This window comes from Drosophila busckii, chromosome 2R, assembly GCF_011750605.1.
Source record: "Drosophila busckii strain San Diego stock center, stock number 13000-0081.31 chromosome 2R, ASM1175060v1, whole genome shotgun sequence".
Classification (NCBI taxonomy): Eukaryota; Metazoa; Arthropoda; class Insecta; order Diptera; family Drosophilidae; genus Drosophila; species Drosophila busckii.
Genome location: NC_046605.1, coordinates 16,275,320 through 16,292,552, shown reverse-complemented (window position 1 = coordinate 16,292,552; position 17,233 = coordinate 16,275,320). Strand labels below are relative to the sequence as shown.

The following is a 17,233-nucleotide window of genomic DNA, read 5'->3' as shown; positions in this document are numbered from 1 at the left end:
CCAAGCCTTAATCTTTAATCCAGCTGCAGCAGCATTTCAACTTTGGCTAGCCAAAGTGTTAAATATACAATAAATGTTTAGAAATCTATTTGCATGAGCTGACTACTTTTGAATAAAAATAAATTAATTAACTTTTACGTTTGACTTCATTTAGATTTGTACTCTTGACAAATTTAACGCTTTGACATAAAATATATATTTGGTATTTAATATTTTTCTTTTTGGTTTGCTATTCATACATAAATACATCAAGTTCCTGTAGTTGACATTTAACAATCAGATATTTAAATATTTTTTTTTTCATATATGTATAATTCTTTGATATAGCCAATATGGAAGTTGTCAGTTATAGTTAAATAAACTTTTCTTTTTGCACTACACATTGACAGCCTCACATTCACTTGATATTGTTGCTTTGGTATGTTATACATTCAAAAAATAGATTATGTTGCGTTACTGCTCTGATATGCAAGGAGTACTACATATGGCTCTACTTTTATATTAATAATTGGAAAATAAGAAGAACAGTTTCAAATTAGATTTTAAACAAACTGCAGCAGCTTTAAAAATAAAGTTGATTCAATTTTATAATAAGATTTAAAATTAACTATATTTTCAATAGCAGCAGCTTTAAATGAAAAAAACTTTTATACTAATAATTGAAAATAAAAAGTTACTATTGAATTTGCAGCAGGCTTTAAATTGAAAACTAATTTTGCTTCACATAAACATTGAAATTGAATTGTTATTTATCTGCGGTTTTTTCTTATTCTTGCATTTCCCATTTTTGCGGCCTTCATTTTGTTTATGTTAGGCCATAACTCTTATTTGCAATACCTAAAAATTACAATCTAACTCAATCTGCTGCTGTTGTTGTATCTTAAAGATATTAAAAGTACAAGCGTCTTCGTATTTCAGTATTAATTAGCAAATAAATCACGCACATCGACCTTCTGTTGCATGCGTAGGTAACTTGATACGCACACACACATGCCGCAAGCTACATGCTGCATGCCACACACGCGCCGCGCCCCCTGTCAGCTGCCAAAAACAAAATGCTGGCCATAAACAATGCCGCTTTGTGTTGAGTGGGGGGGGCGCCTTACTTGGCACTGGGATCGCGCAATGAGCGCGTTGAGGGCAAACCACGCAGGCCCTTTTCCAATTTGTCTGCATCGCCGGCAGAGAAACGGAAGCTCATGTTTTGAGCGCTGCCGCTGCCGCTATTGACGCCCAACAAGATGCGACTGCGCGTTTGCTTGGCCGCATCAGTGCTGGAGCCGCGACGTGGACCCAGCAGCTCAACGCTTTCCTCTTCATAGTTGGCTGCATAGTTGGGCATGGGCACAGGCTGCTTGGCGGGTGGTGAGTACTCCGCATTAGCTTCGGACAGGCGACGATACTCGCCGCTGCGCGACTGCTGCAGCTTCCAGGAAGCGCGTCTGGTGTTGGCCACGCTGTGGCTGCTGTTGCTGCAGTGTACTGCAGCATTGGTGGTGGTGGTGCTGGTCAGATTGCCTGTGCTCTGGGACACATGACAATTGGAGCTGGAGCTGCTGCTGGACAAGCTGGAGTTGCTGCCGCCGCTGCCATTGCGGCGCATGCTGCGCTTGCTGCGTGGCGGCAGCTGCGGCTCTGCAGGCAGCTCCTGGCCAGCTGCTGTCAGCTCCGCTGTGAGCAGCGCATCTGTGCTCTTGCAGCAGCTTTGATGGCTGGCCGAGTGTTTCATGGTCCAGCGAAAGTCATTGGAGTTCTCATCGTCCAGCGGCGGATAGATGCGTGCGCTTGAGGCAGAAGCTTGCAGCAGTCGCTCCTTGGAGCTGCTCAGCCCGGGCTCGGGCGCCAGTGGCGAAACGCATTCATCGATGGTGTTCAGCGGCGAAATCTGCAGCGTTTGCTTCTGCTGCAGCAAATCCATTTCGTTCTTTATGGTTGGCTCAATGCCCAGCAGTCCCAGCACCAGACGCGGATTCGCCAGCACAAAGCGCTCGAATGTGGGAAAATCAATGCGATAAAAGTCCGTCTGGCAGCTGCGATTGGCGGTCTTGCTGCTGGGCTCGACTGTAGCCGGCGAGGCAGCCTTGGAGCTGGGCGCAGTGTTCACATTTGGCAGCTGCATTTCGCGTCCCCAAACCTCGGGTGGATGCGAGCTGCAGCGCTGCATGACAGCAGCTTCGGCAGCGCCCATGGCCAACTGATTGTCCAGCAGCGGCGTTTCGCCGCCCAAGCCCACGCGTCCAGCTGCGACGCCGCTGATGTTGGGTATGGAGCGTGCTGGCGGAAACTTCATCGAGCCATGCAGATTCAGCGCAGCTGAGGAGTAAGCCATCTCCTGCAGCGCGCTTATGGCATTGCGCACTTCAGCGCTCAACTGCGCCACATCCTGATGCAGCGTTGAGACCTGCGAATCCAGACGCTCCAACGAGGGCCGCTTGCCTGCCGAGTCCTCCTCCAGCGTAGAGTCCACCTCCTCAAATGAATTGCGATCCAGACTGCTGGCCATGTTCAAAGGACGCGCGCGCTTGTTCGTCTCACGCAGCGTTATAAGCGAGCGACCGCGCTGCTGCAGACGCTGATGCCGCGGACTGTTCATGCCCAGCAGCGGCGAGCGCGTGATGCTATGCAGCGGCGACGCGCCCGTCGACACGGGCTTATCCTCTTTCTCCTGCTCATTGTCGTTGTCGCCCTCCTCGCGATTCTCATCGTCCTCGCTTATGCTGGGCAGCGGAAAGTTGGGTCCAATATCCGACTCCTGGTTCTCATAGCCTTCGCGCAGATTGTAGGTCAAATCGTGCTGTATGTCATTGGCGAACTGCTGCTGGTACTCTGGATACAGACGCAGCACCTCCACCAGTCCACCCATATGTATGCACTTCAGATCGCAGTAGGTGAGCGCCTGCAAAGAAACAAGCATAGCAGGTGAGTGCTTGAGTTAAACGATTATGTGCGCACAACTTATAAAATTTATTAAAATATTAAATGCTCTACATTTAAAAGTTAAATTAAAAAAATGCATTAAATAAAATAATATTTATTTACGATTTTTGTAATAAATTAAATGCATTTAATGTAATTGTCTGAATTTTTTATGCAAATTAAGTATACGCATTGCTATTTTTAACTAGAAAGTATTAGTAAAAAATAAGTTAAATATTTCTAAACATAAAACTACATTTATTTAAGAGCTTTGCATACTTTTTATAATTAAATCATAGCCTCATTACAAATTTCTGTAAATTTAACAATGCATATTAAGTATACGTCACTTTTTATTTATCATAGAAATTTTGTATAATTTTTTTTTATATATTTTGCATTTTTTTAATATATGTGCATAGGTTTTCAATTAAATTGCAATAAATTACAGTTTTTCATGCATGTTTGAAGCACATTACGCATACGCCTAGTTGACTTTAATGTCACCACGCATATGTATGCAAACCACTTTTAAATACAATAAAATTTATTTATAATTTGTAGCTTTTTTATAGAGCATTACGCATACGACCAGTTGTGCGCGTAGACAAGAACTTTTCATATGTTAATATTGTCGCCTTGGCATGGTCTTTACAAGCTCAAGTGCAGCATCTTGGCATACAAAAACACGCACACACACATACAGACATAAAAACCCCACAGCACGCGCGCACATTATACTCAAGTATCACTCATACGCCCCGTTGTAGTGCTTATACTTCTTGTACTTGCTCTTGCCTACGTTATTGTTGTTGTTGCTGCTGTTGTTGTTTACTGCTGCTGGTGGACTACTACCACTTCATAGCATAAAGTGGCGCCACAGAGCGTGCGCTACGCTACGCCAGCTGCTTGGCTGTGAAAACACATTCAAACTGTCTGCGCTTTATTTGTCGAGGCAGACATGCAAATAAACTCATAGCACACACACAAAGGTAGCGCGCGGCAGACAAAAAAGTGAAAGAAGTCAAAGCCAAAAGAGAAACACAGAAAAAACAACACGCTAAGTAAATGTACAAAAACATATAATGGGCGAAACTTGTATACAACATTTTGTGGGCCCTGAAATGTTGAATTGAAACGTTTTTCCACTAATTAAGCGATCATCTCTCAATTAAAATTTGCATAATTTGCCAGCGGCATTCACGTTCCATTCATTAACGAACACACACACACACACTCACAGCCGCATTAAGGCATTAATTAACTGCTACAGTCTGCCTTGCATTGAAAACCACTTAAAGCCTCTGCAGCTTATGAGTGTGTGGCAAGTTTTATCAGCAGCCAACAACAAAAATATTGAGCTTATTGTGCAGTCAAGTGGATATAAAAGCGAGCGTAAGGTGTGCGCCTTGTCTGCTCTCCATGTGATAAACTTTATGAAGAACAAACAATGCACGAAATTCAGACTTTAAAATGTATGCCAGCCACAATAAAAATATAAATTAAAGCGCAGCTCGTAAGCATATTCAAGACGTGCATAAAAATAAATTATATTTAATTGCGTGCGCACACGCAGCGGCAGCGGCAACTGGCCAAACCGACCAGCGACCATAAAACTCGTCGCTGCTCTGCATTTGAATGTCTGATGCAAGACGCTGATATTAAATCCAACGGCTATAGCTTAAAACGGCACTAAAGTTGAGCTGTTTATTCCTAGAAGAGCGCGCGCGCGTTCTCTCGCGTTGTCAGCAGCAAACGGGAAGTGCGTTTAAAGCTCGTTATGGCTCGACTCAAACATCAACAGCAACTTTAAATTTGAAATTCTTTTTATGATTTTTAGCAGCAAGCTGCTTAAAGGCTGCAAACTGTTGAGGCAGCTAATTTAATAATAAACTTATGCTGTATTTATTTAATTTTATTAATGTAAACTAAATAAATGTAAGCTGCAAATATTAAAAGCAAGCAACAAGATAAAACTCATGCAATTCATAAAGTCCTTTTTGATTTATTAGTTGTGTTGCTTGTGGTTTTTTGTTAGCCTTGCTTATATTAGTTTGTATTGATTATAAATATAAAGCTATGTGAAGCATTAGCATTGTATATAAAAAGCTATTAGCAGCAGATAAATTGCTATACATTAATGCAGAGAATATTTATGTTTTTATTTATTATTATGTAGTGGCGTAGTCTTAAATTTAAAGCACTTGAATGTTTATAGTTTATACAATTTAATAAATTTTCTATAGAACAGATACCAAGAAAAAATAAAAAGTAATTAAAAGTTCAAACAAATGCTTAAGATTTAAAACCAATTGAAAACTTTTCAACAGAAATAATAATAATTATATACATTTTATATTTATATCAAATCATAATAAATAATTAAAAAATACTGAATAGGCAATTTAAATAAATGCTTTGAATTTAATATTGATAAGTTAAAATACAAATATATAAATAATAAGCAAGCATATGCATTAATAAATATAGCAAGGTAAAATGCTATATTATTTTCTAATAATTAAAATGTAACTTAAGCTTTAAATTTAAAAAAAACAAAAAGTCGCTTGAACGCACCTTTATGTCGCTGCTGCTGCGAACGACAACATCCTGTCCCGCACTGTTGGTGGTGGCGGTCATTTGGCCATTGCTGGTCGCCACCAGGTGCACATTGATGTCCGAGCCGACGAGATCGCCTTTGCCTGGAATAACGAATATCAAAAGCTTGGGGTTACACACACTCAAATAGACTGGAGGCCAAAGTAATTTTCTGAAGCTTAGGCGCGCGAATCAATAAGCATAAAAATAGCAGTCAACATTTGTCTAGGCTGCCTGCTGTGCATGCATAAACAAGCGCGCGTGCAAAAATCTGACAAAAAGTGAACGAACTTAAAGTTCAATAGACGCGCGCACACCCAAAAATAAATGATGGCAATTTAAAGCTAAAATGTGCGTACTTACCCAATATGGCGACAACCATATCGTCCTTGATCACCTCCATGGAGCCATTGCATAGATAATAAATGTAGTTGAGTGCATCGCCTTTGTGTATGAGATACTCGCCGGGCGCACAAAAGTTCGTCTTGATGTGCAGCGACAAGAGCTTCAAGCAGCCCTGAAAAGTGAACAGCAACGAAACAAGCAAAGTTATAATTCTAAAGAAGCAACTAAAGATTTGGCAGGCCAATGCTTCAGTTGCTGTTGCTGGCACATTGATGTGCAAAGACATTGCACATTGCCTGCCTGCCTGGCTTCCTGTCTGTGTCTAATGCATGCGGCGTGGCCAATTGGCTTATGGTATAGCACTCCCCAGCTTATGATTGCTGAGTGGTTTCTGTTTGCCAATGCAAAGCTTTATGATGAAAAAACATTTTGTGTTTTATTTTGTCTGCTTAAAATAAAAAACTTAAAGCCAGCACAGTGTAGAGTAGAGTGTGTTGATTTGAATAAGCAATGGAGTAACCAAATTATAATTCACAGAATATTTTTCTGTTTATAAATTAAAAACAAACAAAAGATTTTTTTAAATAAAAACTCAAAATTCGAAAATGTATTGTTGAAACTTTATGCTTAGACTCAAGACGCATGATTGAATGAATAATTCGAAAGAAATATATAAAGAAATATTCTCTTAAATTTCCATTTATTATTTTGCTGTTCCATTTTGTCAATTATTTTTGCATCTATCAAATTGACTCACCCATTAGATTCTTTGGCTTTTACTTGACCAACCAGCTATGAACTTAAACTTGGTTAAAACTTCTGCCTTAACTTGTGACTCTGCTGGCAATAAACTAAGTGTAGCCTAATTGAAAAATCAATTGAACGCAAACCCAAGAATCATACACTTGTATTTCAACGCCATTTTGCGTTCTCACTCTCTCTCTCTCTCTGTGTGTGTGTGTTGAAGTTCTTACCCTCGTAGCGTGGCTGTGCTAAGTGACAAGGGTATTGACATTGTCGTCTACGATAAGCATCTGAATTCGCACTGTTGCATTTTACTTTCACTTTACGCAGCGTGTGATTGTGTGTGTGTGTGTGTAAAAGTTTCGCCTAAAACCTTTTTCATGCTTCAGTCGTTCCATGTTGAGTTTGCTGGCCGAACACGCACACACACGCGCAATTCATGACAAGCATAGCACATAGAACTAAAACTTTTACCTGCTCAAGCTATAACTATGAGTGTGTGCTGTGTGTGTGTGTGTGTGTGTATGTGTGCCAAATAAAGCAAGCAAACATTACTATTAAGCCCGCCGTTGGCTTTTGAGTGACCTGCCACAGTCAGTCAGGCCGATTATACTGCCATTGGCATCAGCAACTTTTGCCTCGATACCTTTGGCGCGACTCACGTCGAGAGTCCCAAAGCAAAAGGCGCAAGGAAGCTCAACACAAGGGACGCACACACACACACATATACACACTTGATACGCACCTGTGAGGCAGCCTCGAATATAGGCAGCTGTAATATTTCACGATGTAGATGCATGGAGACATCGCCACGCAGCTCCTCCGGAAATTCGCGCAGCGTCTGCAAGGAAACAAACAAAGCATAAGTAAGCGAGTAAAAAAAGAGCAAGTGCCACACACACACACATTTACATCCTTTCAGCCGCTACGCACACAAGTGCAAATTGAGTTGAAAAAGATTGTAAGTATTCGCATACATTTTTGACAATTTCTTTTGCCTTTTGCAATTTCTTTTTTACTTTTGTCAACAGTTTTCGTTTTTATGCCAGTCCCAGCAGTGTGAAGCACATTGGATTGCTTGATATTGTGTTGCGAGGATTAATATGAAAATTGAAAAAGTCTTTACTGCTCGTCGTCGTTGTTGTTGTTGCTTACATATTGTCTTGTGGCTCAAGCATTTCCCTACAGTAGAACAAATATGACTCAAGCTGCAGCATTTATGAATGAATTAATATATTTTAGCTTGTATGCCAGTAATTTATTTGACAACATTTAAATGTAAGCAATGCGTAAACAAATATGCGAAGCATGTGTAAAGCAAATAAACAACAAGTTATGTCAGCTAAATCTTTAATGCCTGGCTTAAGTATTTAAGCATAGCATACTTATTAGCGCCTTAATGACAATTTAAATTTGTTATGGCAAACTATTTTAATGTTTTGGCTGCACAAAGCAAATAACAAGGACGCACATAAATAAGCTCAAGACAAGACATTGAGGAAAATAAGTGAAGCGTTCATGACAACAAGGGACATCGAACAGGATGCAAGAGTTTGCCTCAAAGCACTCGAGCAGACTGAGACCACACACAGCTTCAGTAGAAGACAAGTGCATGCCTCAAAGAGAAGCAGCAGAAGACGCCTCGACCTCAAGGCCTGCCTAGTATTACATTGATGAAATCATTTTACTATTTCTGCTAGAAAAGTTATAGCTTCGATTGCTTAAATGTCATGACTGCCCCATGACTGTTAACTAAATAAAATAGCTGATTTGAATGTGTAAACATTAATTTAAATAATTTTTAATTTACTTCTCGAGAATAGTGAACCCCTATGATTGAATTAGAGCAAAGTCCGATTCAAAGTAGAATAAAGCAATTTGACCAACTAATGAACTTGTCAAAGATTCTATTAGACCCTTTTAGACTATTAAAAATTACTACTAATATTAACTATCTATAACATAGCTGGGTTGCCTTAAAATATGCACCTATATGCAAAATATTTTCTTAACCCAAATTATATTCAGTTGCCCAACCAGTGCACTAATAATAAATGTTATTCATTAAAAGAAAAATTAAAACTATTTCCATATGAATTTTAATTGAAATTGTTACTCAACTGTGCGCAGCAAATCAACAGACAGCAATTTGCTTTTCATTTAGGCCAGAGCACATTGTGCAAATTGACAAAGGCCACAGTTTTTAGCAACGCAGCAAAGGACACAAACTAGTTCTGCTAACCAGTGTGCAAAGTTTTTGTTAGCTTTGCTTTTTGTTTTATATATTTATTTAATGGCTGCAGTGGGCAGCACTTTTACTGTTATTTATGTGCGCCCCACACAGAGTGTAAAATATTTAACATTTATGGCCCAAAGTGACCGAAAATGAGGAGCAGGCACATTAACGCGACGTTTGGCAGTCAAGCAAAGCGAAACGAAGGAGCCAATTTGACATAAGCAGGCGTCTGACATTTTAGTCAGTTAATTTTCATGAGCAATAAATTAACAATTTAATTTACTGCCAAGCCAACTGACTCATGACAACTTTACGCACCCACTTGTGGGCCTCACTGCTCACTCAGACATAACTCATGTTTTGTAATTAAATTAAGTTTGATTTAAACATATTTGCTTTGCACTTGCATAAATTATAACTGGGCTTGTTTAAGACAACATGTGCTAAGGCTAAGCTTACATAATGCCCTAAATTGTAAATTCACAATTAGTTGTTGTGTACACACACACAGACGAAATTAATTAGAGAAATTTTGGACAGCTCTAAGCTTAGCAGACAGGCCAAGGCAATGCTCTAAACCCATTGAAGCGAGTACAAAACAGACTTTCAACTGGTAACTGGCAAAAGAAATTCACGCACAAGTTGAAGCTGCCAAGTGCTTTGCAAACTTCAAAGGCAGCTTTGTGTTGCAGCTCAACAAATGCGTTAATTAATTTGCTACCCAAAATGCAATAAACATTGCAGCAAAAGCTAAATACGAAACTGCGTATACTTAATATGCAAATGACCACACGCGATGGCTGCTGCCGCTGCTTTTGTGCGAAAAGTTGCAGCCGACAGACAAACTTTAGTGCTTTGTGCAAATTTTGTGGCATCAACTGTGTGGCAGGCATTGCCAACTGCAGCGCTTTTGCGGCGCAACAAAATTGCCAACCAAACGTCCAGCGCTTTTAATAGGTTTACCTGAAATGCAGCTGGCTTAAAAGCGAGCGCATTAAAAATTTTATTATCTCGCTGGCTGGCTTGATTGACAGTAAAAATGAAAAGGAAATGCATAAAAAAAATATCACAAAAATCATTTCAACTGACATATTTTAATTAAAATGAGTGCTCAGCGGTTATGCACATGTATTTTTATGAGATACTATATAGTGCGCCAATCAAGTGAAAGATTCAAAAGGCATTCAGCATCAATGCAATAAGTTGCATGCAGTCAAGCTGATCTATAATTGATGAATTGAAAGTCAGTTTGGCGAGCTTAAATCAAATATTAAATTAGTTGCGAATTAGCTTGAAGCGTAAGCAGTAAGCTGAGCTTCTAAAAATTGCTGAGCTCTTTAGTAAAATAATATTCATGTGCTTAATCGTAAAATAGATAAATGAATGAAATCGATGTAATAATAGTAATAGACACTTTGTAAGATTGAGAGCAAAAGCAAAAATATTCAAATCAAAAGTTAGTTCAAGGATTGCTTATAATGAAGCTAAACTTTACTATAATGAAAACACTTTTACTGAATAATAAGACTCCGTTTATACAGAGCTATGTATATCAGCCGCGCTCTCAGAATACAAGCAACAACAAAATATGCAAATGAAGAGTTAACACGAATGTTTGCATAGCTTTCCATGAAATTGCAAATCAAATAATTAAAGCTTTTCATTAGAATATGCCATTAAAATAGCATTTATTTAATTGTTAATTGTTGCAGTATAAGTTAACAGCTCAATTAATGCAATGTGAAGCATTTAATTGCAAATTATATGTGAATTAATAAGGGACATTTCCAGGAATCCAAAGTTTGCAGCTTGCAATGATTAACATTGAGTTGCGCTCGCAGTTTAATAAGTTTTCGCTCGATTTGCTATGCTCAATCACAGTGTATTTCGTAATTTTGCCGTTTAACCCCAGCTGCCAATCAATAAGTCACACACATACGCACACTCATGCACATAAATGAGAGCGTAAGCCGAAAGGCATTTGCTTAATTAAACGCACAAATGCCAATGGTAGCAATTGTGTAGCCGCAGGCCCAAAAGATATGCGATATGCTGAATAACTTTTGTGCTCAGGCAGAATAATTTGCAAGCATTGGTCGTGTTATCATCAAGGGCAGAGAGAGAAAGAGTAAGAGAATTGTAAGTACTTTACCTCGTATATGTCAATGCCATGGCTGAGTGACCATGAAGTTTGAAAGTAGTCCTCGATGCGCTGCTTGAGCTCCTTGGGCATCTGCAAATACACACACACACACACACACAGACAAAAAGTAAAATAATTATTATGCATTTTTTTTATTACTCGCTTTTTATGACATGACTTAATAACAATGCGTTGGCTAATGAGTTGCATTCCAGCTCAGCCGAGTGACTTCATTTGCATGCGATTGCGCTTCAAGGCTGCACAAATGCACTTAATTACGCCACACACTCATAACGGATACGGATACGTATACGTAATAAACGTGGCAGCTGTCTAATGGCGCGTATTATGCTTACACGTGCCAGCAATAGTAACAGCAACAGGTTGCGGCTCTAAGCACGTCTCAAAACTCTAAGCAGCAACCACAAAGCATCCTCGTCTCTAGCTCTAGTTGGCTGCTAACTCAATCGACTCGTTTATGAGCAAGTTTAACACTCCATGGCATATGGACAAACTGTGTGTGCCCTGCATTTCAATAAAACTGCAAGCACTTGCAAGCTGCATATGTCGCATGCTGTGAGGACTGAAAATTAATTTCCTATACGCAATGGCATTGCCATTTGCCCATTGCTATTGCGGTTTTCCTATTGACAATGCTCTGCTGATGAGAGACTATCAAACTCGAGTAGCAATCGACAGCAGCTGCAAATGATGCAATGCATATGAATAGACGATTTATTTGCAAAAAAATGTTTAAATTCTTCTTTTAATATAAAGCATGCGGACACAGAAAAGTTCGCAAAGCAGCTTCAGCTAGAACAAACGCAGTAGAGCTCTCAATAAACGAGCACATAAGATGTCGTTAACATATAAATGGAGTTGTTAAAATATTTGTTTAAATATGCTATGAATTATACATTTTTTTATTTAAACAATATCGGACTGATAAAATATATATATCACTTGAAAAATATCATTATTATAGCAGACCAACTACAGACTCTGCTCGATATTAACAGCCTATCGATACTAGCTTTAACATAAAATTTACATAAGCATAACATAGTCTGTAAGTATAACAAAAACTTAATTTTTAAATACTTTTATATTTCATTTTAAATATTTCTTATAATCATTTTCTTTTACTGTAGACTGCTCATAGTTGACATTAAATGAATAAATAAATAAAAAAAATAAATTAGCTTATGCATTTTTCGCGTAATTTTGTAAAATATATGACCAAAATGGCAGTCTCAATGATTAACATAAATTTTAGGATTTGAGACACGCTGCAAATGACTCAATTTGTCTTGATGCTTAGTGATTTATTTACCTGTTTAAATTAAAACAATTTTAAAATACTCTGTACTCTACTTTGTGTCAAAGTTTTTTAATGTTAAACTTCAAATACAACAGCATATTTATTTATTTATTTAAAATATTTAAAATTAAATTTAAAAATTATTTAAAATTATGTTTTTGTTTTTAGATTTGATAAACTTATAGATTGGGAGTGTTAAAACAGACCCATTTGTTGCAAGGATTGGGGAAAACCCAATCAGGTCTGGGTTAGTGATAGCAATGTGAAGCTGCGCATATCGTCCTATATATTTTAGTAATACAATCAGAGGCCTCTGTGTTGATAAAAGGGTAAAGTTTGTTGTAATCAGCACAGAGTACTCGATATGAATATTATTGATATTAAAATATATTTTTGACAAGCCTCAATGGCACTCAATGCTTAGCAAACGCTTTAAGCCTTACTTAAATTCTATATGCTTACTGTCTGACGTCACTATATTGTATTTATAGCATACTTACATTATGCAGCGCTACAAAATCCTTGAGATCGCGCCATTTACTCTCGTATAGTGAACGACGTGAGTACATGCGTTGGATTATGGCAGTCACATTACCAAAGACGACGGCATGCATAAGAGCTGTGAACAATAAATTGTAATTAAAATATATGCATCTATAAATATATATGGCTAACATAAAATATATACGCAAGTGCGTGCGTGTGTGTGTGTGTGTGTTTGGCACACTGATTACCTACCGCCAATCAACATCATAATAATGGTGAAAACCTTCTCGGCCGTTGTATTGGCCGACACATTGCCAAAGCCCACAGAGGTGAGGCTGGTGAATGTGAAATACAAGGCGGTCGAGTAAGTTTCAGCCGTTGTTAGTATAGCAACTGTGGCGTTCTTACGCTCCGCAAGCAGCTGTAGCCAACCTGTGAACAAGACTAAAGGATTTTAATAGAAGAAAGCAGAGAAAGAAAGAGAGAGAGAGAGAGAAATAAGTTGATTTAGTAAATCAGGCATTAAGTTGAGCAAGTTGGGCATATGCGGCTTATTAAATTGACAATGACTGCGTGCCAGTTAGCAGCTTGCCTGTCTATCAGTCAGTTCAGTCAGTCAGCATGTCAAATATGGCCCAAACAGCTTTTATGGTCAAACGTCAAGCGACCAAGTCGCAGTCAAGTCAGAGTTGCTGAACTTTTTGCTTGCCATGAATACATATCTAAGTAATGCATATCATGTTCAGCAGCCTAACATTGATGTGCTAAGTAACTGACAATTTGTTGTTGTATGCGTTGCGTGTGTGTGTAAGAGATTTGGCAAAGTTTTGTCAGCTTGTTAACTAACCGAAGTTTGCAGCTAACGCAGCCCCAAACTGTTATGTAAGCCTATTATGGCATAACAAATTAGAATAAAAAAACTTTTAAGCACAAAGCATATTTAAAATAAATAAACGTTGATTTGCTGTTATGTTCAACTTTCGTCTTTGTGTGTGTGTGTTAAAAACTTTGCTATTTAAATGTACGAATAACACGCATACAGCGCTCAAAGCTGTTTCTAAACTTTACTGTGTTAACGGAAGAGCGAGTGTGTGTGTGTGTGTGTGTGTATGCGCGTGTGTGTGTTAGAGGTAGCTAAGCAACAATTTAATTTAGCGTTTGACGAGGCGAGGTAAACACAATCAACGCCCAGCGGCCAAACTAACCAAATTACTTTTCAACTAACAAACACATGTGTGTGTGTGTGTGTGTGTGTGTGTCCTTCGTTACTTGGCTGGCTTGCCTACTACTCACCAATGTTGCTCTCGGGAAACCACTCGTACTCCTTGACAGCAATGACATACCAGATGCAGGCCAACCAATGCGCCGCCAGCGTAAATGAAAACATCAGCAAAGTCAGTATCATGGCCGTGTGCTGTGAGTATCGATCAATTTTTTGCAACAGCCTCGCCAGGCGCAGCAGACGCGTCAATTTCACAAGATGTATGTGCGATTCCTGTATGCATAAAAAAACAAGCGCACATTGTTAGCAAAAGAACAACAACAACGTAAATTTCATTAGCAAGCCCAAAAACAAAATACAGTTGCCCATTTATTAGCTAATTCAATGCTGCATTACAATTTCCTGCGCACGGCTACACACACATACTAAAAATTATAACTTACCCTAAAAAAAAAGGGCTAGTTAAATAAAAAATCAAAAGCCTGTCATCAAAGTGCCTAATGCAAACATAAACAAGCTTATCAAGGCCCAAAGCCAAACCCAAAACCCAAACTCAAACCCAAGCCCTAAGCCAAGCAAAGAAAAAAAATAAATAGCAATCTGGGCAGTTGAGTAAATTGTAGGTTAACGCTGTCATTTAATCTTGCCTGTGTGTATATTTTCTTTATGATTAACAACAAATTGTAGCCAAGCATAAAAATAGCACCGAAATGAAAAGTGTTGAGTGGCGTTAAAATGTTATAAAAAAAAAACAAAAGTGCGGTCCTAAGCATTTGCTGCAAATTCAATAAACGCAGTAAATAAAAAAGACAAGCAAGCGTAAATAAAAAAACTTGACTTAAGCATACCATGTAAATGTACAGCAAAGTTATTTATAAAGTAAAATTTCATTAGAAGAAATCTGTGCACGTTGCTAGACCAAAAGGATCTAAGGTTTCTACAGCGAAGCCTTAAATTCTTTGCTTGCTATTTAAAGCACGTAAATATAAAAAACATTAATATGGCATGAACTTTAAATTTAACTGCAATAAATATTCAAATTATAAGAATTAGCTAAAATTGTTTTAGATCCTTTGGGCCTGCCTTTCATCATACGCGTTATCTTATCAATGTCAATATTGTTATTAAGAAGCTTCAAGTTGTCTAAAGTGCTTAAGCTGCTCTCGCAAGTTTCCATGTCAAAGTACTAACAAATAAATAACATAAAGTCAGCTGCGTCTATACTAATCTGAAGGGATTCGACTGATTATAACATAAATAAGAGTTGAGCTGAACATTTATAATTAACTATTCAAAACTTTTTGGCACTGTCAGAACAAATAAATTTATATTAATGCGAGAATTACGAGAATAATATTTGGAATATTACTACTATGTAATATGAAACGATAGTTATAACATAGATATAGATAGTTTTTTACAGCTCTATTTCAGCGCTTCCTCAAACAGCAATGAATAGAACTTAAGCAACTCATGCTGTTTGCTCTTTAAAGTCAAAGCTCAAGTTACAAACTTCATGCAACAAAAGCCAATAAAATTATTAAGTCATATTTGATGCCCATAAGTTTAAAACTGTTATTTGAACCCCACCAGGCCATAAAGATCTCTAGAGAGCACGCGCTTGTCCTTTTGTAGCTATTTTAAGCACAAAGTTTCGTTGACTTGATATGTTGTTAAATTTTCTACACACATTGCCGCATTTAATGCAAATTAAATTAATATTTATGGCTTCAGCACTAAACTATAAGCAATTATAGCGGCCAACCCCTAACCCTAAAACAAACAAAAACTTTAACACTGAGCTGTTACATAAACGAAGTGGCGTAGCCTGTTCACGCCCTCGCTTGCACAATAAAACGTTTGCGCCTTTGCTTTACGGCTTTGTATGCCTTTGCCTTTGCCTTTGGCTTGTTGCTAAGCAAATTGTAATTCATGTTGCACTTTCTGTTTCATTTTAAGTTTTCTTTGCCATTGCCATTGCCACTTTAAAATCTTTTGCTGTGCTAAAGTTTTGTGCGCGCTCGCATTTTGTTTACTTTGTCGCGTCAGCAACTCAATGAGAAACTCAAGACTCAAGTTGACTGTCATGGCAACTTCCGTTTTTGCCGTTGGTCGCTGCTCGACTGCTGTCGAAATTTTCTCAAAGATAATTAAAACTTTGAAATAAACTAAATATGCAAAGTTTCAAGTGCATTAGCTTGAAAGAAAGAAAGCAACAGGCGCAGCGAGTGCACTTAAGCAAAGCCCACAATAGCATAAATAAAAACAGCGAGTTAAAATTGTAAACTTTAATATCAAAAATGCTACATTTTTGGCTTTTGAACTTTTAAGCTGCAGTTTCGACACATTGCCGCAATTAGAGCACATTAAAGTTTTATCAACGACACGCATTAAGCAGCTTACAGCACGCACAGATTTTTTCCAATATCTTTACGCCCGCAGCAGTACTTGCTATATATATATATATAGTGTATATGTATGACAAGCGGACAGGCAAAGTTTTGTGCCGACCTTGGCAGGACTTTTGCTGCAGCATTGCCTACGCTTAACATTTACTATATTTATCAGCTGCTTAATATACCCCAAGCGAAACATTTTCTACTTTGCTCAACGAGGCAGTTAAAGCGCATTTGATTCGCATCAGCTAAGCCAACAATAAATCATATAAAGTATGCAGCAAACGACAGCAGACAGTAAACTTTTGCCTGTCATCAATACAAAGCACAACAAAAAAAAAATAAGGAGCAACATTAAAACATGACAAGGAAAAAGCAAAATCAATGAAAATGATTTTAAAGTGACCTCAAAGCAATGTCAATATAGACAGCATTAGCATTGTTTATTTAACATAGCGTATACGTAATATACGTACAGTATACGAAATGTATGCACAGCTATGGTAATTGTTGCTAATTTTCTTTTGTGACAATTTCCTGTTAGCTGCTTTGTTCAATGTTATAAAGCAAGAATATTTGGCATTCGTCACGTTGCGGCTGAAAACTTTCGCTACTTTCATTTTGTTTTGTGCTTTTCGCATCACTGCGCACTGGACAACGCAATGACAACGTTGACCACTTCAGCTGAAGATGAAATTCAATGGAAAAACCAAAAATCCAGCGCAACTAAATGCAAAATAATGTAAGCCGCGCGTTCTCGAGTGTAAGAGAGAGAGAGAAAGGCGCACAGACCCCAGCGCTTTAAAAATTTGTAAGCCGCTGCTGA

The 17,233-nt window shown here is 38.2% G+C and overlaps 1 protein-coding gene across 1 annotated transcript in view; it reads right to left on the bottom strand.

Annotated features, from left to right (window-relative positions):
- Positions 1-717: 717 nt before the first annotated feature.
- LOC108596625 (potassium voltage-gated channel subfamily H member 8) overlaps positions 718-17,233 on the bottom strand; it is a 49,583-nt gene continuing 33,067 nt past the window's right edge. Inside the window, exons 9-16 of the mRNA XM_017982570.1 lie at positions 14,083-14,284; positions 13,042-13,233; positions 12,804-12,922; positions 10,992-11,072; positions 7,349-7,444; positions 5,878-6,031; positions 5,494-5,618; positions 718-2,896 (exon numbers count right to left, since the gene is read on the bottom strand). Coding sequence (XP_017838059.1) covers positions 1,103-2,896; positions 5,494-5,618; positions 5,878-6,031; positions 7,349-7,444; positions 10,992-11,072; positions 12,804-12,922; positions 13,042-13,233; positions 14,083-14,284 — 2,763 coding nt within the window. The 3' untranslated portion in view covers positions 718-1,102. The remainder of the gene's footprint in view (positions 2,897-5,493; positions 5,619-5,877; positions 6,032-7,348; positions 7,445-10,991; positions 11,073-12,803; positions 12,923-13,041; positions 13,234-14,082; positions 14,285-17,233) is intronic.